Source organism: Phaethon lepturus, unplaced genomic scaffold (genome assembly GCF_000687285.1).
Source record: "Phaethon lepturus isolate BGI_N335 unplaced genomic scaffold, ASM68728v1 scaffold777, whole genome shotgun sequence".
NCBI classification, from domain to species: Eukaryota; Metazoa; Chordata; class Aves; order Phaethontiformes; family Phaethontidae; genus Phaethon; species Phaethon lepturus.
In genome coordinates, this window is record NW_010553858.1 from 135,458 (window position 1) to 157,619 (window position 22,162).

The 22,162-nt window shown below is 36.9% G+C and overlaps 1 protein-coding gene across 2 annotated transcripts in view; it reads right to left on the reverse strand.

Annotated features, from left to right (window-relative positions):
- Positions 1–22,162, reverse strand: part of PRKD1 (protein kinase D1) — a 67,737-nt gene that overhangs the window by 14,905 nt on the left and 30,670 nt on the right. For both annotated transcript variants that reach the window (XM_010291643.1, XM_010291642.1), the window contains 10 exons: positions 16,675–16,885; positions 14,912–14,989; positions 11,218–11,422; positions 8,777–8,900; positions 7,905–7,982; positions 6,671–6,950; positions 4,360–4,412; positions 2,890–2,962; positions 1,804–1,910; positions 1,231–1,392 (listed from right to left, as the gene is read on the reverse strand). In XM_010291643.1, coding sequence (XP_010289945.1) covers positions 1,231–1,392; positions 1,804–1,910; positions 2,890–2,962; positions 4,360–4,412; positions 6,671–6,950; positions 7,905–7,982; positions 8,777–8,900; positions 11,218–11,422; positions 14,912–14,989; positions 16,675–16,885 — 1,371 coding nt within the window. The remainder of the gene's footprint in view (positions 1–1,230; positions 1,393–1,803; positions 1,911–2,889; positions 2,963–4,359; positions 4,413–6,670; positions 6,951–7,904; positions 7,983–8,776; positions 8,901–11,217; positions 11,423–14,911; positions 14,990–16,674; positions 16,886–22,162) is intronic.

A 22,162-nucleotide genomic window follows, 5' to 3' on the forward strand; every position in this document is an offset into this window, starting at 1 on the left:
TGTACCTTTTAGAACAAAGTCTACAATGGGGGGGAAAAAAGGGAAAAATATTAGCTATTATTTGCTCTGCCTCACGTTTTCTTGATGTTTCACTGTATGGCATATGATTTTTCCCTCTCCAAAGACTTCATATTTTATACATTTTTAAAAAACCCTCGGTTCTAAGTACTTGTTTACTTTTTTTTTTTGGTCGTGAAAATGCTGGATGCAGGAACATTTGCAAAATGACCTTCCAGATCTAAATTAACTCAAAAAACTTCACAGAAGTATTAGGTGATCCATTAAACATTTTGTTGAGGGAAGAAAGCATAAAGAGCCTTGCATGTATTTTTATTGCATTCCACACACAAGAACATGGCAAGAGAGTGTAACAGAAATTTTTATCCCATTCCTGTGACTTTAACTCCTTTCCTTATGCCTGGTCAGGGGCTGACAGAATTTCCCACTGTATTGGAGCAGGGAATGGCAAGGAGGCTGAATGAACCTGGGAAGGCAAGAAACCAAATTCTAAAGCTGGTGGCAGTTTCGCCAACGAAAGCCTAAAAGCTAGGGAACCTACTACATGCTACCTTGAATAATAAACTTCCACCGTAACATGGCTGCTCCTGCTCCTTTCTTTTTCCTGATTGCTGAAGGCTGCTCTGATTCTGAGGTGCCTCACTACTCAATTGTGTATCTAAATTTAAACCAGTATTATCGGCAGTCGAAGCAGCAATACAGTAATATGACAACAGGAAGAAGAAGAACAACAAAACGACGCAGATCACATTGTTAACGGAAGTCATACAGGAAACCAGACTCATTTAATCAGAGGTAGTGATGAGACACAATCGCGGCACAGAAAACATGCACAGAAGTGCATAGTACAAACTGCAACGGTTAGGTATGGGGCGGTTCAAGAGGCTCAAATTTCTTTGTGTAGGTCTTCAACAGTTTGCTGTTAGAGCTTTGCATCCCTTTCTTATGTTTAATTCTTCAAGCATATGAGAAACGGTAGCTTGATGGCTACAGCCATCCAGCAGCCAGACAGCTGTACATGTGTATAGTTCTAGGTCCTCTTAATGGTTTACTACCTTACAAATAACGTACACAAAGCTGTCTTACCATGCCTGATATTACAATTTAGTCTTTCACAAATCAGACAGGTAAATTATGCCAAAAGCAAAACACAAGAAACAGTGATACTAATTGACCTCAAATCTCCTTCTAGGTCTATAATTAATTTCTTACCTGAGTAATTAGAAACTTTGTTATTCTCTCTGGCAATCTGCCCTTTTCACTTGATAAGATCATCTCCAGCATGTCTCCATGGAGTTTTTCCATAACAACAAACACTCGTTCTGGCGTCTCAAACATACACTCCAGATTTACAACCCCAGGATGATGAAGATTCTATTAAAAATAAATACAGCACTAGGTTTCCCAACATGATCAGCAGGTTTTATCATTACATAGCCAGTCTTCAGATCCCCCCTAAACCAGACAATGTTTCAGTATTTTATAATTTAAATTGTGCCCCTAACCTGTAGACACCAGGCATGAAGTTTCTAGGGACAGTACAGACGAATGGATGAACTTCAAATTAGTTTAACAAACGTACATCTTCCTGATTGTGCCTGGTGCTTAAAACTGCAGAAATTGTAATTCCTAACATTGCATTGCCAATGCATTTGGTCTTGGCTGTTTATGCAGATTAAGGAGCAAAAATACTTGTGATTATCAATTAAAATAATGATCATATTATCTGGTATTTATAGAAATGTACAAATGGAGTCAACACAGTAAAAAAGAATAGAAAAATACCTGCAAAATTGCAACTTCATTACGAAGTTGACTTTCTTGTTTAGTTGGAAACCTTAGTTTATCAATTATTTTAATGGCAACATCTCTTCCTGTTTTGCGATGTTTTCCTGCATTAATAAGATAAGAGGCCTCTATCAATTAACATGATTAATTCTGAAAAATGTTCCACTTTCATTGGATTGTACAAATGACCACAACAAAGTAATTCTCTGAGCAGTTTTGTAGCAAATCAAGTCATGTAAGGCATTAGAAGTTTTCTGTCATTTCCCTCCTTTCTACCCTTTGACAAGAGAATTTTTCTCATCATATGACAAAGCTGTTTAAACATGTAAGAAACATACACATATGAGAAAGGCAGCTCTGCATTTCAAGAATATAAATGCAAAGTTATCTTTCTGATCTATCTATCTACCTATGCTTGTTCATCTACTTAAGCTGCATTCTCTGCAATGGGCACGTTGTAGGTTTAGTCCTTAGATAGCAGTTCCAGACTAGCAAATAACAAAAGAGGTGATTGTCTTTAGGCACGAGTGGGTGTCCCGGGTTTATCAGAGACTCACAGAGATTCTTCAGTGAGAAATTTGTAGCTAGTTCTCACTTCACACTGTCTCAAACAACATTTGTACCTAAATACACTCCCAAAAACTGCTGAAAAAAAGGAGGAAAAAGAGGTAAAATGATTAAGAAAGTAAAAAAAGAAATAATTCCAACAAACTACTGAAAAACAAAGGAAAACAGCCCACAAAGACATGCCAAGAAAAACAGCAGGAAGAAGAAAATATACTTTTTTTTTTTTTCTTCTATTGTAGTTCTCAAAGAGAGCAGTTTTCTGCACTTCAGGGTTTTCTTTACTAGAAGTTACATAGACTATGAAGCTATTCATATATACTGACACACTATTGCATAGAAAACTTCAAATTACAAAACAACTGTCAACAAAAAACAGTTTCATGGTTTAATGAATACTGCTTATATAAACCAACAGGCAGCTAAGTTCTATAACAAAACATTTCAGAGTCCAAATACTTTCACCATTCAAGAAATTTTCTATCTTAAGCATAAGAGTACAGCACACCAAAGCCTTACCTCCATAAACAATTCCAAACTGTCCTGATCCCAACACCTCATCTGGGAAGATTTGGTATACAGTGCTAATATCCTGTTTATATAAACATAATAGATATTAAGCCCTGAGATATGGAAACAAAATTTGTATTTAATTTGCTTTTTCTAATGGGAAGCAGCACACATTTACCATAGTACATTTCAAAATATATTATCTGCCAAAAACGTTCACACAAGTTTTATTAAAAACCATGTTATCTGGTTGTAATTGCTGTAAAAGTTGCTGTGTTTTCAATAGGTTTCAGCTGCTGCCATCTTCCAGGCAAGTAGCCCCCAGCACACAACATTACACTTTATCTTTGTGAAATCTGAAGATGAAAGTACATATGGAAATAAAGAGGGTCTTGTTAGCAACGTTCCACCTGTATGTCCCAGGATCCCAGATCTAGGAATTACTGCTGGTTTTTTAGGAAAAAGGAGAAATTGTGTATTTAAAATTTTCTTGAAAAAGTTCTCATGTCAGCCATAGAAATGCAAGTGGTTTCTTAGTTTATAGAAAGCTTTGTGAGCATCAGCAGTTCTGGGCTTTGGCTGTTTGTATTTGTGTACTGGGAGGGGTAAAATATTCCATCTGTGCCAGAGAGGGAGTCTCACATCTCACTATTTCTTGGTGCCTAAACACAAGCTAAAGCACAAGCTGTTAGCGGATTCATTTGGGAGACTCAAATAAACCTCAAAGCTTGGAGCTCAGTTTCATTTTCCTGATACTTAACCAGGAGTTACAATGAAGAGTAAAAGAACGCCAAGGAGTAGATAATAAAGGCTGTCTTGCTTCTTCATAAGAAACAAATGGACACATCCTTCCCTAGCATTTTTCTGGCAAATACCAGAGCTGCCCCCAAGCTGTACTCCGCTGCAGGCAGTCCTGTTTATTTCCTCTGTCCCTGAGACAGAAAAATCACTGGTGTGTCTGTTTACCTTGACCACATGTCCGGTGTCTAACAGTCCTAGGTAAAAGAAACCCAGAATTCTTTACATACCTGTAACAACATATATAACTCTTCCTTTCAGACAGAGCTTCATCTTTGCACAACAGAGAATATCTGATCTCTCAGTGTAATATCAGTAAATATACAGAATGTTTATCAAGTCTTGTGATTAGCTTTACAAAGTTCAGCTCACAGAAATTCCATGAACTAATAACTTCTACAGCTTGCTTTTCCTTTTGGTAATTAACATCCTGCAAGGATACGTAGTTAAATTCTGTGTTAAGAAAAATTACCCATATGTAATTCTTGTGCCTCAGGACAAGATGCCATGAAGATGATTTTTCTCAGAAGTTAGCAAAGCTAATTGTTTGTTAATTTCTACAAAGTAAGCGAAAAATGGCTGATGGGAACTCTTCTCCAACATTCCTCTTAACAAAACAGATCAATGACTTCGCAAGCTTAATCATAGCATGTCTAGCACAAGCATCCAGAGAACACTCACCACATTTTCTTGAACTTGGCAGTTTGACACAGAAATACTGATGGATATATCCCCTGGGGAAAAAAGTAAAATATACTTTAGATTGCTGTGCTTCTAGTTCAAACATGTAGTAATAGGAAATGACATTTACATTACATCAATATCTACTGACAGCTCTAGAAATTGGACCAATTAGGTCAGCTTGTTCATCTCCCAGCCAGTATAAAATTACACCAGCCCACAAATATGTGGCTTGAACAACAGTTTTGCAGTGTATGGCAAAAAACAGAATTATACATTTCATCACTATTTTTTAATAGTGGAATCTCATAATTCCCATTTTTAAGCTCATTATTTCTTTTTGTGCATTCTTTTTGGGGGCTTTATACTCATGTAAGTGACGTAAGTGCAACCAGGGTAAACTGTTTTTATTTAATGGATTTAATAATAATTTTTATTTATGGTGTCATCTACAATGTATTTGATGCTATTCACGCCAATACACATTCAAATTGGTATGTGTAGTGTTAAAAGTAATACACATTTCAACTGGCTTAAAAGACATTATTAAAACACATAATGGAAATAAAAACTTGCACTTGGGATTTAATACAACAAATATCAGATCCAACCTCTATAAATTCAGAGCTTAGGATGTTACCGTAAGCATTCTGAACAGCAAACCTATTGAAGCGTTCAATAAAACTTGAGAATATGTCTATTGCTAAGTGTATTACACAAAGATGTTATTTTGAGGAGGAAAGAATGGTCCTTGGGAGCATTGCCGCCTCTGACTCCCACATTTGCCTAGAATTTCTTACTATGGATTTCAGCCTCAGCAAAACCAGTGTTCTCTATTACAAAGCCTGTATTACACACTGTAGACATTTACTACTGCCCGTCAGCACCTTTCCTAGTTGCAGTAAGTAGCATGAGTAACTTCTGCCTCATGTGACTTATTCCCTCGTCCTTTCCTTAGGAATAGACTGGTTCAGGAATGGAATTTTTCAGACAGAGGCTTTTTATCATTGCCAATTTGTTTTCAAATGTATGTGCTGCTTTGTGTTTACATGAAGAAAAGCACAGAGACTTTGAGCAGAAGACAGAAGGTTGCCATCACCCTCAGTCCCCACTGGAATTTGTTCTAAAGGTCTCAGATGACCTTAATTTTCCACACAAAAATCCCAAAGATAACTACTAACTTGTAAAGAAAATTTTCAAACTTCCCAAGAGAGAAGACAGCTGTCATTCCCAATCCAGCCCTTTAGGTGATTTGTTTAGCTATGCTAGGCTCAAACCAGGGGCACTAGGCAACTAGCCTGATTGAAATGACATCCAGAATTTGACACTATTTTATGCAGGAGCCCAGTCAAGAAAGCAAAGGACACAGCTGATCTAATCTGGTATGTGAGCTGTTGTGCCTGGACATGTAATGCCACAGCCTGTTGTATCACTTGGTTTCTGAAGGGCTTGTGGTTTCATTAGCATTTTGCACTGCATTAATAGCATCCAGATGTCAAGTGCTAAAGCGAGTGTATATTGCAAAAAAAGGTCTAATCCAAATTGTGTAGACATATCCAAATTTACTTTACACTAACTAGGCTGAGTACAAGTAGCAGAGCAACCACAGCAGCACATGCCTAGCAGTGGGGAATTGTTTGCTCTGTGCTACTTTGCTATCAGTACTGAGCTAGATTTAAACGAGTTTCATGTTTGGTTTACGTAAGCTGCCATCTTTGCTAGAGAATTACCCAAAGGTATGTAAATTGGAGGGAAAGATATAGTCAGTCTTTTTGGTGTAACATCCGTGCCTTGTTGTGCTTCACATTTGAGCTCCTTTGATTTCAGCATGGAACAACATTTGTGGCAGTTTTACAGCCAAATGTGATGAAAGAGAGCATATTATCTATGCTGCAGTGACCTAAAGAGTGAAGAGCTATTTCTGCAGATAGTTAGAAATGCAAATTACAGACACGAGGGGAAAAATCTATCAATTTGCAACCAGAGTTCAGAAAACTTCATGCATCTGCACAAGGAGGTTATTACATATGTCAGCAACAGAAATGTAGATGAGATGCCTTACATATAGAACAACTATTTGCTTCCTAACAAATCTGCATCTTGTATATTAATACAGATGTCCTAGTATAAACTGCAAATACATGAATGAGAAACCATGATGTTTAAAATAATATGCAGACAGGTGATAAACCATGACAGAATAGCCTTTACTAGCTGTTCAATACTTCCTTTCAACGTGTGCAGAAGATTGAGCAATGTCATTTGTGATACGACTCTACTTATCTGAAATGGAGGAAATTAATCAACTTACTATGTAGGCTGGGTCCTGACCCAGTTGATGCCCCTTTAGGGATGACAGGCATCAGGGCATGCTGTATTGCCATCTCCCACATTCGTGCCACATCGATGCCAATACCACTAGTGATAACACTGTTATTCAGTGGGACACTTGAGAGGTTTTCTATGTTTTCTCCAACATAATAGACTATATTTGCTGTGCTTATTTCAAAACAATGAGGATTGGCTCCTTGAGGAAGTAAAGTGAAAGTTTTTGCAGGTTCCAGAGACAAAATTTCAGACAATGGGATTTCCTAAAATGAAAAAATGTTTTATTTTCTGTATAAAGATTATCAACATGTAAAACTAGAGCATGAACTTTATTTAACTGATTTATGATATTAGCTGTTGCTTTTAACCACATGCTTCTCGTACAAACAAAAAGGTTCTTGTAACCTGAAACTCCACGACACAGTGGACTGTTGATGGTAAAATACTAAATGTTTCTTTCCAAGACCAAGTAGAACTTTATTTATATAATTAAACTTATCAAAAAGAGGAGTGAGGTGCCATCAGAAAAGACCAGGACCATCCATATGTCAGCAAAACTCCACTAGAAAATCAAACTCTATTGACTCCCTATTTAATAAAATTTTATTTGCAATAAATTATTTGCAGAATAAATGTATTTGTCATTAAGATTCCAAATCCACTTTTCACACAGGCGTAAACTTGATTTTTTTCATCTTGAATAACACTTAGGGCATGTTTCACTGACATATTTCCCTGAAAGGGAGCCACATGAAAAAAATACTTTCCATTATTAAAATTTATTGCAGTAATGTCTAAGGAGTTTAACTGCCTCAGGTAGAAAGATATGAGCATTAAAATAATGGTTTACAATCAAAATCACAACATAATGTCCAAAGGACAGAATTAAAATAATATATACTATACCTAATTGTTCAGAAATAATTCATATTATTACTCATCTGAGTTTCGTGCCAGAATTTGTCACTGGTACTGAACTGCCCCTGTTAAAAACCTTCCATTTTCACAACATGTATTTTACAGGTCCTTTTTAGCTGACCCCTTTCTGATCTAAGACTTGTTTGTGAAAGGCAAAACACACATCCGCAGCTTAAATAATGAAAACAAATGTAGATCAAAGTTATACTACTACTGTACTTTCAGTAAATATCTATTAAACCAGCAATTCAGTCATTATATTCTGCCGGTACAAAAAGAGATTTGAAAATATTCCTTACTTTGTAATATTTGCTTCCGGTATCATTTTGAAAAAGTGTAATGCATTTGCTGTCCAGTCTCCAGTAGTGTCGTTTCCTCTGCAATGAAAAATGAGGGAATTTTTTTTCTAGCATTTTCCAAGTAAATTAATGAAATGTTCATTTCTCAAAAACATCACTTCAAAAAATGTTTCACTTAAGTTTGAAGATATGAATTGTGAATGATAAAGATTTGCTATTACAACATATTTATGAGGATTTTATATTTAAGTTTATAGGATTTATAGGGCCACTCTTGTTTTGGTAATAACCTAGCTCTGTTCAAATTGTTCAAATGTTAAAAATTTAAAATGTCCCTTTGATGTCTGCATTACATTCAGCACAATTTGCTACAGGTGTGCTGCTAAAACAATTAAACTTTCTTTTTGTATCAGATATAACACCCCAGCTCACTTTAGAAAGCTACATACTGAAGTCTTTGTTCCTGCTTTAGCAGGTCGGAATGAAAATAACTTTTTTCTACATTAAATCTATTTTGCAAAACTCTCAATTCACCTAGCAGCAAGATATCTAGGAGACTGCAGCTGGAAGGTAAAGCCACTTTCCAGAGCCCCTAAAATGCTAATAATATTTTTTTACTTAATTCAGAATGTCTTCACATTTGGCTGCTATGATAACGCAACTGACACATTCAGATATTTTTTGTGTGTTTCAACTGTTTCCTGTTGCAGTGCCAGTCTTCAGTTATGACAAGAGTCAGGACTTTAGGAATCACAAATACTGCAAAAATGCCTTACACAAGTGACTGTAAATTCTCAAAGTATTGTTAGGATTTGATTCTGTACTATCATATAGTGTGTACAGGAAAACAGGTCTTTCTTTAGATTTCTTACCAGTGTGTCCTTGCTTGTATAGTGAACCATCCAACCCTCCTTCATTACCGTGCTACTTCTCCTTTTTGTGTGCTTCACAGATTGTACCACTCTCATTAATGGAATATTGTTGCTGGTTGAAGGGCTTAAGAATAAATCAGTAACGGTTTTAAAAAAGAAAATAACTTTGGACAAAAAGAAAAAAAATCTTTTAAATCAGAATATATATATATTTCTGATATCCACTTTTATATTTATCATCACTATCACACTGGGACTGGACACTACTTTTTTTTGTCATTCCAAGTATCTTGAGAATACAAAGAAAAAAAAAAATTAATGCTACACCAGGAGAATATCAGAGACCTTCTGAAGGCTTACACACACACACATTCTCTCTCCCAAAGTATTCCTAAAGATGAGCTAAGAAGATGGGCAAATGCATAGGTCCTCAACTAGGGTGTGGGAGCCATAGCTCAAGCCTGTGCTATGTATGATTCAGACCTGTACTTGATCTTGAATCTTTCATAACCTAAGTAAACACTGTCCATCAGATTACTGTCCTATGACCTTTCTTGGGTTGAAACACACAGTGGAGTTATGGTGGTTTACAGAGTAGAAAATGTGTTAAACGACCAGCTGTGCACACCCTGGCAGGGCACAGTGAAGAATCTGCTGGAACCTCTCGGAGAAAGAGGTTTAAGCCAATAAATTTTTTTCCTCAAAGACCTAAAGAAACATCCCATTGCCTTGCACTCTGGGGCATGCATGCTGAAACTTTCCACAACTCGTCTGACACACAGTAAGTCGGGAAGGCATGGGAACTTGAGAGTATGCCTGATAGCACCATCAGATAAAATCTGGAATATCTAGTTGGAGAGGTTTAAGAAGCCAAACCCATCTTCCCACTTTCCTTGCTGTTGGAATTAACCATTCCTAGAGCAGATTCTGCATAATGGAATATGGACTCATAATCTGCTCAATCTTAAACCTAAAAACCTAGTTATTTCTGGTAGAACTTTAAACGGAGATGCTGCCCTGTATGTGAAAACACAGAACTCATGCGTTCTGCCCTGCTGGCAAAGCTATGGGTGCAACAACTCTAACAAAAAAGGGCACAAACCACACAGGAAAAGAATAATATGTTAAGTTTCCACAGTTGTTCTGACTGTGGATGTCTGCAGATGGCCTTGCTTCACTGTAATGTGTCCTGGAAATAAAACATTTTGTGAATTGGCAGTTTCCAATCAAAATGCAAAATGTGTGCTGTCTTAAGGTTTCATTAAGACTGTAGCAGAGTTAACGTCTCTTTTTTTGGCTGAAAATGATCAAATGAGCTGCAATCCCTATAAAACTATACTTGTCTGTACTGACAAGATATTTACTATTTTATTTGCTTTTAATAGATCACTTAAAAATAATCCATGGACATTGGGACTACCCTTACAAATGTATTATTGCATATATTACAAAGGTATTACTGGAAATACAGGGGTGCTCCTCAACTAAGTAAAACATTACCTTGGTTATCAATGTTTTTATTACCTATAATTGGGTATTTATACTTTGAAAACCTGCAATGCTGTCTATTTGAAATGGATTGCTTTCTATCAGCACAACAGGTATATGTTAGTAATGTAGAGCTAAGGGGAATGTCACAGAAATAGTCTCCTAGTAAGCAAGATAAAAGGGGAAACTGCAGGTCAAACTAGTACTTGTGAAAGAAAAACATCCTATGATTCTTCAAGGTATAGATCCCTTGCCTCAAGGAAATTACAGTTGAAAGAACCTTAATTCATTTTAGGTTCCCTGACAATGAATAATCTCTACTTTTTTCCCTACTAGTCTGTACAGTTCCAATAAGTGAGTAATGCTTTCTTCTCTTCAGACATTTCTAAGGTAAGTTGCACAACTCAACTCCCATTTCCCTTCCCGATTAGTCATTTCAAACCACTAATCTATTTTGTAACTTGCTTGAAATTACTACTTCAAGTTTGTCAAACTTTCCTTCTTTCTAAAGCTATCTAAAAAAGCAAACAATTAATCTAGAGCTGATTATACCACAGCCACTTACATGATTTCTTTTTTTTTTTTTTTATATTGCACTTTTAGTCAGGGAAAAAATGCTTGGGAAAACAAATTTAAAAAGCATTGTTCTCTATGGCTCATGCACAAATAAAATTTTACAGTATAATTTTCATAAGAGAGTAGACCTGTAACAATCATTTGTGCATCAGTTTTCAGTTGCTACTTCAACTTAATAATTTTTAAGTTTCTCTTAAATTCCTAATGTATATATTCAGTGAAGCAATCTCACTGCAATTGCAGAACTACCACATATGACTAGCTCTTTCCATTATCAAGGAGCGAGAATAGGGTCCACGTAGATTCTCACTTGAGCCCTGGACAGGATAGTTACTAAAAAATACCAAAGAGGATGGGAGGTACACTCCCCAACTCACCTGATCATCCTGTTAGACTCATCATGATCTGGATCAGCATCCTGCATTTCCCCATTGTCACTATGGCATCCTGTCATTGACATCTCAGAATCATGAGCTATAGATTCTTCCATGTCATCTATAAACCCACTGTTTCTTTCACTGTCATTGTCATCACTCCCTTCTTCCATGACCACGTCAGACTCGGCCCCAGGACTAAGGAGATCTGGAACATAATTTCTCAAGTTATTATCTGAAAACATACAATACTCCAATGACATCATTGTGATAAATTTTGAGCTTCAGGAAAACTCAGGTTCTCTTTGGGTCTATCTCCACTCAGTGTGTACTGGTGAAGTGTGGTCTGTAATCAGTCATGGAGAAAATCACTACAGAAAACTGTAAAGGCATCAAACCAAAATACTTTTAGAAATATAACATTCTATTAAAAAAATGACAAAAGTCAAGGCAGATTTTCTTATTCATGCACATTCTACAATCATGAGTTTTATTTTTGAGATCAGGCAGATTTTCTATAACAGCTTGAATGTTGTGTACTGGCCTGATGGCTGTTGGCAGGCTACAGCTGCAAACTGATGCTAGAAGAGCAGTAATTTCAAAATTAGGAATTCTGTAATATGATGATAACATGATGATGAAGTATTGAAATAACTCCCAAGACAATTGCTTATAATGTGAACTATCTCTTTTTGTGAAAAAAGATATTTCCTTTGCACCAGTGTTCTCTGTGAAGGCTGCACAATATAGCACAGTAATCCATACTATTGAAATAACACTCCCTGACTTTAGAAAAGAAAAATTAAATAAATATCAAAAAGATCAATGTAAGATAGCATAGGAAAAAATACAAAGACTTAGTATTTAACTTATTTGACTATGACATAGTATTAATACTATCTTCCAGCTTATATTTAAATTTTTAAACTTTCCAATTTCAAGACCAGATATGCCTAAGCAAGACCAAAGTAAGAGATGACTTTTTATTGTATTGCTGCGTGTGAATGGATTTATTTGTAAGATAGAAAGGAAGAGAAAGCCTTAAACTTATTTACCTAAGGACTTACTTTACAAAAGCAAACAAACAAAACCAAACCAAAATAAAAAAAGACACACCAAAAAAAGGCATTTTGTTGAAACTCAAGCTGCTGCTATACAGGCAGTGATCCAACATGTCAAAATCATCAGTCCTGTCAGATAGGAAAGACAGCAAGAGCTTTTCTGGGATGTCTGCAGTGTTTCAGGAATTTGAAGTAAGGTAAAATCACATACAATACACCAAATATTCCTATCAAGAAACTTTTGTCTAATTGTGTGGAGGAAGGTTCTTGACAGTCAATGTAGAGGATGCCCCAAAAGAAAAAGCGCACTGAACTGGCGGACAGCAAAATGCTTTGAATTAATAGCATTTCACTCAAATTGTAAGTGCACATTTGTTTCCATGTACAGCAGTCTTAAAAAGTTTGGATGTAAGTTACTGATGTGCGATTAAGAGACACATTATACTTCATCTCTAGCAGAAACAGTCATCCAGTCATGAATGACATGTTACAGTGCAAGGCTCTCTCTTTGCTATTCCTACAACACTTTTTTAATCTCTATTTTTAATAAACCCACAATCAGTTAAAAATAACCTCCCACATTTAGTGTTTAATGTGTTTATTAATGAGACCATACTTGGAATTTTATCGCTTCAGCTCTTCCTTCACTTACTATTTTGGGGAAGATGCATCACACAGCAGATGGACAGTGTGACAGATACTGTATTGATTTATTAAGTTTGAAAATAATGTTAACCAAATTACTGTAAAAATAGAAATGTGATACCAGGATGAAATTGCCTCTGATAATGCTATGGACCCTGTATCAGTCATTCAGGACACACAATTAAGAGTTCTACTGTGACACTATGCATACCATACTATGGATATTACGCGGTGGGGAAAAGCCAAATTCTATAAATTTTAAGACGGAGAACTTCAAGGAGTACACTTGGAGTAAGCTTGGAGTACGTGTTCTCACACCAAGTGGCTTTGCACAAGCTTTCCTCAGTCAGCTCTTCCTCAGACAAACCGTCACTTCCCATCAGGTTGGCATCAGATTCATGTGTAGGAGGCAAGTCAACAAAAGTAGCATGTTGCTTGTGGGGCAAAGTCAGGGAGAGGGCACAGAGGGTGTGTTGGAGGGATGAAATACAGCTGCCTCAGATGGAAAGAGGGAACTTCAAGGCATAATTCAGAAACAAATGTAAATTTGGTTCATTTAGTCCAACTGTCCAGAAACAAAGCTTGCCTTCTTGTCTTCTCTTAGCACTTTAGATCAATCCTGTTTTGCACTCCTCTCTAAAGCTGCACCTATGCAGGAAAAAATTTTATAATTCATAAGCAGATTTAGTTACTTTCTCTGACTGCAAATTTCAGGGAAATCTCTATACCGTTACCAATGGAATCAACACATCATGGTGTATGTTTAGCTCTTAGATTTGAATATCAAGCCATAAACTTCCATAAGCATTGTTACTTGCAACCCTGAAGAAATAGTTACGTTATGGGATTGTTAATGGTTAAGAGAACTATAAATGGTGTAAAGATTAAAAAACCCCAAACGAACAGTGACTCCAAGAGTCCAGTTTGAGGTGCAGAGAGGAACATGCTGTAGGAGTGCAACATCAACCTTCCGGAAAATCATGTACCTTATCACGTTTCAAGCTGGGTACTCAGCATCTGAAATATTTTTTCCTACACTAACTGCTGTAAAACAGAAAAACTCTGTAGTAATACAGTCACACTACTATGAGAAGTATTATGAAAAATATTAGTTAACATTCCTAATTTTGGAAATTCTTGATATCTCTTCAATAAATTAGATCACCAATTTAAAGTTTGAAAAAGCATACCTAATAAGGCAATACTTAATATATTAACCTCAAAAGCAGTTTAGGCTGACAACTTAACATGGCAATATGCATTAGAAACTGAACACTTTACCACACTTCGCATTCCCTTATCACATAGAAAAGTGACATTTTCGAGGCAATCAACAACTCATCTACAATCACCCTTTTTTTCTCCAGTACTGTCTGTCAAGCCTACCCATATATTGCTATACTTGACACAAAACCGACAGCACATGTATGGGAAAATCTGTAGATATTCAAGCCTTTATTACTGGCAACTGGTATGATTAGTTTTACGCCAACAGGAAGCAGTGGAATTTTTTTCCTGGAGAGCCTTCCCAGTTCTTCCAGGTATGCTTTTCATTCTCAGGAAGATAATCCTAAACCAGACACTTCTTTTTCCCCCCAGATTAAAAAAAGCAATTTTGTGCTTGTATCTGACAGGTGAATGCCAGCTTCTCACGGGTGTAGCTTTACTCTGGCGTTCTGCATTCAACAGGCCATGACCACCAGGCTGTTTTGCTGCTGACAGCACCTCTGTGCCACAGCTGAGCCTGTCCACCTATTTGGAAGACACATGCTCTGAGCTGATGGTGTATGAACCACTCGTAGAGTTCCTCCCACCCTTCATCTTTGACGTACAACAGAAATATCGCGGAGGAAAGGCCACTCCCAAGCAATGGAAAAATGTGTCTTTGTACCCATCACAGTTTTACTTTTTTTTTCTTTTTCTTTTTCTTTTTTTTTTTTTTTAATTTAACTGGTGGTTTAAACAATGACAGAAACATTAAGGCAACTTACCTCCATTAATGGCAACTTCCCCCAGGCAGTTATTTGGCACTTTAGGAGCACAGCGTTTATGACAGTTGAACCTACAGTCTGTTAAGAAAAAAAGGGATGTAGTAAAATTATTTCTCTTTTTCTGTGACACAGTCATATTTTTTCCTGCTACTCAGCCTATAAATGTCGAGCCCTGTCACTTCACTGGTACAAAGCTATCGTGTCCAGAGAGTGTTCCTTAGACTGGCTGCATGCGCCCTGCCAGTGGAAGGGACAGGATGAAGATGCTAGAAGTGCGTTTCCCCGAAGGGGAAGGAAAGCATTACTGAGGGCAGCTGGGTGGAGGCACTAGCTGCAGCTGAAGCTCATGCTCAACTCATCTAGGGAAGCCATCGGGAGACCTTTGTGCTTTGCTGCAAAGCCAGAGCTGTTTTTCCAGTGAAAGCAGCAGATCGGGCTGCAGTATATCCACTGCAGCTTAAATGACTGACTACAAATCAAATGCTGCAGACTGAAAATTGGAACAGCAGAACCCAAGCTAACAATTGTTAAGTGAGAAAATATTTGTTCTGTGTATCACAAAGCAACTTCTAGACAGCTTTCGGTGGAGGATTTCTTCAATACCTTCCTTATTTTCTAGATATTTTTATTTCATTCTACCTTTACTTTTTTCCTATCTGTAAGCAGCACTTTATTAGATATCATCTTAACTGTTTTCTTTTGGCTTATGGAACATATTTTACGTAAACTAAAAGCTGTAACTTATTTACACACCTGGAAAAGCAAAGAGTCAAAAAGGAAGAAATAGCTAAGGATGCATATATCCTTGTAATTATTTAACTCCAGATTGATTCAAAAACCAACTGAGGTACAGCAGTGCCAAACTGTAGGTAAATATTTTTTTTAAAAAATCAGGTTAACATTTGCTTACGTCACTGGAATTTAAAATTAGCTGAAACAGGTGATGCCTTTCATAGAGATTTTACTTCAGTAAAAATCAACATCAGAATCACATCTTAAGTTAAATGAATGCAACTTTGAATTTTTGCAGGGTGTTAGTTCAAAGAAGCAACACAAAGTCTACCGCTTAATTCTATGATAGTTATTGTTTATTTTAATAGAAGGAAGGTGGTTTTAAGGATCTGTTAGCCCATGTTATCTAGCATCATAGCATGCACAATGCTTTGAATTTATGGGCACTCTAGTAGGCTGAGGTGAGCCTGTAATCTAGGCTACAGTCCAAGGGGCTTGATTCACTTTGGTACCTGCTAAGGTACAACACCATGAGACCTGAGAGCGTATTAGTCACATTGAAAAAATGGGGTTTTAAATTCTCGTATAAGCTCATCTTATTTTATTTCCATTACAGCTCCTCCAAAACACTGAATGCTGGGACTTAAGCACATGCTTCAATTCAAGCATAAGACTTTGTAGATTGAAAACAATGAAGAATACAGTCCTTTGTGCTAACTATTCTGCTGTAACTGCCTGTGAGCACACGCTCACCTAGTGCCAAATACAAGATAATTTACACCTGAATGAAAAAGATGTGAGCTACTGCAGATATACCGCAGGGTACGAAAGAACAGTCATGCAGCCAGCTCCTGCGGAACAGCAATTACCGTAATTTTGACTCCAGCTTAATCCAATGTAATTGTACATGTGCCTACACCTAGACAGTTTAGTGAAGAAATCATGAGTAAGGCTACATAGTAACTACTCAAACACTAATTTACTAATTTTATTATGCTTAGCTTTTATGTTCCTAAAGGGCGTTTACTTACCTTTGCACTGCAAACCCTGTCTAAAAAGCCCTTTGAGAAGCTTCTTACAGTACTGGCAAACTGTTGGCCGTGTGTAAGAGTGGATCACAAAAGTGTGAGGCACTTTAACCTTGGACAGCAAGATCTTGTCGAGCTGAATAGGTCGCCCAATGTAGGACTGTGAATTTGATCTCTTCTCTCGCCCAGTGAATGATTCTGACTGTGTCTTTTGCTGTGAAATACATAAAAAGAACATTTGAATTAATCATGATGTATTAATTTTTAAAAGAATATCATATTGACATATATTCACCTCAAGAACAGTAAATCATATGTCATAAAAAATAATGTAAGTGCTTTTAAACACTAACAGAACATGCAACATACCCTCTCTCAGGCTGCTTTTGAAAAATTGGAATGGTATCAGACAATATCTTTGCCAACACTATTATCATACATTTCACACTGTGGCTGAAACAGGTTTTTATTTAAAAAAAAAAATATTTTTCTAATCAAAATGAAAATATTCGCTAAAGATATCTCAGAAAAGTATTTTGTGTTCTAATAAAAACACAAGCCATTTTTACATGTCTTATTTTTTCCTTTTATACCTTTATATCTTGGAAAGGCTGTATTTTTGCTACAAACATTAAGAAAATTACTACCTTATTCTGTGTGCATGCAGGTTTTTGCTAGAAAACAGATTAGTATTTCCATCCCCTTTATTTATAACTTTTGCTATGGCTAACCTTATCACATTTAGATTATACACAATAGATCACAACAGGTATTTAAATGCATAGATATAAATATGTATCAAGTAAGAGACACAGTCTAAGGTATGGAATCAAAAGAATTTCTGAAAGAAATGAGTTACCTTATTTTCCCTACTAAATTCTTTTAGATGTAAATATGGTTATTATCCCATAAAACAACTGACACAGAAAACTGCTTTCCCCTAAGAATTGCCCTTGAGAAACAACCAAATTACACCCAGAGTTAACATGGAAAGGAGAAAAAAGTGACAAGATGCAGCTTGATCATTTAAAACTCAGCATCCTCTTGCCATCATCTGCAAATAAACTGAAGGCTACAAAACGAGTCACTCCCCAGTGAGCCTGCACCGTTCAAAAAGTTGTGGTAGCTGAAACTCCAGATTGCCCTAACTTGAAAAAATGTTTTGTTTCGAACTAATAATGTTACAGGAAATTCTGCAACTGACAAGGCTGATTTATTATTATTTCCTGGTCACCAAAACATAAAAATACATTTTTGCATGCTTCTGCTTGAGATTAAAGGGGAGTTAATTGAGAGTAAAGGGGAATTTGAAAGACATTTTGATGGCAGAAGAACTTGAGGAGGTCCAGACTTTGCCTTCATAGCATATTTGCCATAGGAAAAAAGAAGTTTCTTCCTTCCAAAGATCAGATAGGTTTCTTACCGTGAAGATCAAATTTTTTCTTTTGGTTATACTGAAGAGCTACCTGTCTTTCCAAAGACTCATATGCAACAGAATTGCTGAACATTAGAGCTACGCTGCTAACTGAAAACAATGTGAACCTCACGTGCTTATCCACTGTAAAAACACAGTTCTGTCAAATCCAGGAGAAATATGCAAAATACATTGTATAAGCCAGGTACATACGGTCACCATAAACAAACTAGATTGAAACAAGTATAAGAAAGCATCTGTCTTCATCACAAATAATAGCGGAAAACGTACAAGTGCACACTTCAATACTACACGTTTACTTCCCAAGTTTTAGACCTTCATGCTCTGTAAAGCATTTCTGCATACAAAAAAAAGCTAGTCTCAGTTTAGGATTAAATTTATTTAATATTTGTCAGTTAGCAATATTGTTTGCCTAATATTTCCAAGGCAGACTGCATTAAGTCTTATGAAGTCAACATGAACAGGGCTTTGAAAAGGAGGGCAGAGGCCCAGCAGGAAGGAAGAATGAGCCCACATACACAGCACGAACTGCATTGCTCAGCTTGTGCAAACTACCTGCAAATGACAGCCCTCAGTACTTGTGGACAGGACGAAGTTCACAGGAGGAGCCAGAAATACTTAACGCAGTCCTCTCGGTCTTGTATGCAGAATAGGGACAGGCTTGGCCCAGACTGATGGTACTTCCGTTTTAGCGCAGTGCCTTACAGGTTGGACATCCTCAACCCTATACTATGGTCAGACACCTAGCTCCGAATTTGCTCTTCAGAACAGTTATACATGTGACATACTACATTTTAATGCAAGAATTTTCTTTTTGAATAAAGTAATTCTTTAGTGGTTTGCCTTAATTCTAATCTACCTGCAAGGCATTAGTCACAACACTTTGCTGCCTTTGTCTTGAATATGGACATATGGTGGACTTCTCATATTGTAGTAATACTATTCTCTTAAGACATATGAAACTGGAAAAGCGTAAGAATTTCTAAAGGGAAAGAGTTCTGTTGCTTGCTTTCATTATGTCACTGCAAGAAATGAGTATTTCAATTTACTGTTCTTACCACTAGAGCTATTTCTTGACAATCTTACTCTTGTCTAAAGTACAAGTGATACAAATATCTCTTAACATTATGATCTCTGTTAAAACCCTGTCTAATATCACCTAAATTAAATCTACTTCGTATTGTCATTCTTTGTCTTCATTTTCTGAATTATTGTCAAATCAAAAATTATTTTGGCAACTGAATAGTGCTAAAAGCTTTTTAAAAGTCCAAATTACTTACCTCATGCTCAAAGGATTTTAGAAAGCTGGTTTGGCACAGTTTTCCTCAACAAGTGCCTTGCAAGTTTTTAGAAATTTCAGCAGTGTTGCTGAAATGTACTGAGACTAATCTCAGGCACTTTTATGTTTAAGAGAGAGAGACAGGCTTCCCTACAGCTTTGGCTTTGACCACTGAGATGCACTGCCTAGATGATGTCTGATTAAATCTCAGGTGTGGTAGAGTATGGGTTTGGCACAAATTATTTGCTATATTTTTTTGCTGTTTGATGGCAAGATTTTTGGTTTTAATGTGCTAGTATATGCTTCTGGATTGTTCTGAGAAAAGAGCAGGTTGGAAAAAAAGTGAATTCTGTGTGCTCTACATTAACTCAATCCTTTCTGAAAGGTAACTCTGCAACAGTTTCATCATACCATCAGCTTTATCAAATACCAAGTTAGCATTAATGAAGTTTTTGTACTGTAGTTTATTAAACTTGTTTCCCAAAATTTCTATCAGTCAATGCACACATAATTTTTAAAGGATTTAATTCAAGTCTCATTTCACATGGGTGACGAGTAATATTAGAGAACAGGTGATTAACTACATTTTTGCTAGTAATTTAGAAGTTTCTCTACAGTTCAAGCAGTAATGAATACTAAACAAAAGATAAACATTGGAAGACCTACTGCAGAATGTCAGTCTTCAAGACTGGTCCCTCCCTTAATTTTTTAATGTGATTTTAATATTCAAAATACTTCTTATATTTCTGTTAAAAATAATATACTGAGGATGCATAACAAATTTAATAACAAACACACACAACCATTTCGCCACCCTCACCGCAAAACGAGTGAAACTAAATAGGTAGGCCTAAACTCACTCAAACCAATTGTTTGTAGAAAATATCCATCGGCTTCTTCTATTTACAGAAATAGTACGTCAGCTTTTTTTGCCATTCTGCAAGCACTGGGCTGCTACACCATAGCAGCGTAGCACACCACGTAACACACCAGCAATTCTTAATTTACAGTGTCTTCAGGTCAAGTAAGAGGTAAAGCTGAGTTTCACCTTCTCCCGTACTAGAAAAGACAAGAGCAGACATGGATCTGGTCCCCCTCCTGCATGCCCAGGCCGGATCTGACAGACTCACTCTCCTTCCCTCTTCCAGCCAGAGGCAACGTGACCCTCGGCTTGTGCTCAGAGGTAGGAAGGGAATGGAAGCTGCTGACAGAGACATCAGAGAGATGCCACAATTTAAAGCCCCTGAAAGAAAAGGAAAACAGGAACTATCCTATTTTCACTGCAAAAGCAAGAATCTCTTCCACAAAGCACCTTCTTCTTCGGCTGGTGTGCCTGGTTTGTCAGAAAGACAAATTAGTTTTTCCTGGTAGTCAGCCAGACTACTGACTCAGCAAATCTGGAAACTTCCCAGGAAATGATTGCTTAACTGGATTACACCATGGAAACTCACAGCCTGTGTGGCTCCGAAGACTAAATAGCCCTTTAGAACAATCATCCCAGCAAGGTAATCTATACTGTTAACAGTTCAGAATATGATTTTCCAAGTGACAACAAACACAAAGAAACTCATACAGATATTTAACTGTACGGATGTCCAACCAAGCTAGTGACACTGATCACATCCAGGAACTTCAATTCAATTATGCCTTAAGCTATGAGACTATCTAATGGAATCCAGTGCTTGCTTAGTCTTTTATTTTGAAAAAAGCTTGTGGCTTTTTTTTTAATTCCAAGAAGGCAGAGGTGCCAAGCTTTTCCCCAACATGGGCATTCTGCATGACTCTTTATTAGCTGATGCCTTGCCCCTCCTCATTCGATTTTGTCTAATTTTTGGAATATATTGAAGCTACTCATAGTTTATCTGGTGAGCTTGGTTAAAAGCTATTCAAGGACACAAGAAATTTCTCTACAGTAGCCAACAGCAGAAAGTCATTGTGCAGAACCCTGTCACTGCAGGAAGGAGACAGTTTTCCATATAACTGCTACCCCAGAGGTCAAAATCCCTCGGCAGGAGAACCCTCCTGTCTGTCGTTTTACCTTGTCCAAATCCACTGCAATATACAATTAAGAAACTGAAATAAATACTGATTCTCTGCCAATGGATTCAGCTGGTTTTATTACCTGGGTGAGTTTGACTGACTTTTAGCACCACAACTATCCCTCCCAGGCACAGAAACCAAAGAAACTTTAGGGAGATGCTGAAGGGACTGACGGGAAGCAATAAAAGCTGACTGACTGGATGCAGAGTTGGCCGCTCAGGAACAAAGACAAGGATCAGCCCTGCAATCCAGCTGCACAGGCTAGACTAAAACATAAAATAGACTGCTCTTTGCCTGACCTTCTTTTAAAAGGTTTCAACAGTCCTACTAAAAATGTCCCAGGGATTCTGACAAACCTTCACTGATAAGCTTCATGTTCTAGAGGAGTCAGAAAAGAAATACTTCAATTTTGACATTTGATCATCTTACTTGAAATTATGCTTGGGGAAACACATCAAAGTCAGTAAACTTCACTCAGAAGAGAACAAGCTAAACATTCTATACTCTCCTAAATATATAATTTTTTCAAACACAAGGAAGTGCTAACCTTTTGCAGGCTCAATATCTAAAAAGTAGTGTGACATTATTCCTGTACTTTACACTGAGATATTCAATCAAAAACAACACAGGTATTACTACAGTTTTGAAATGTTTGCCTTAACAAAAGAAACAAACTATCAAGAGCTATTATTTTTTTTATTTACTTGGACAACTGAGAAAAGTGTATATAAAAAAAA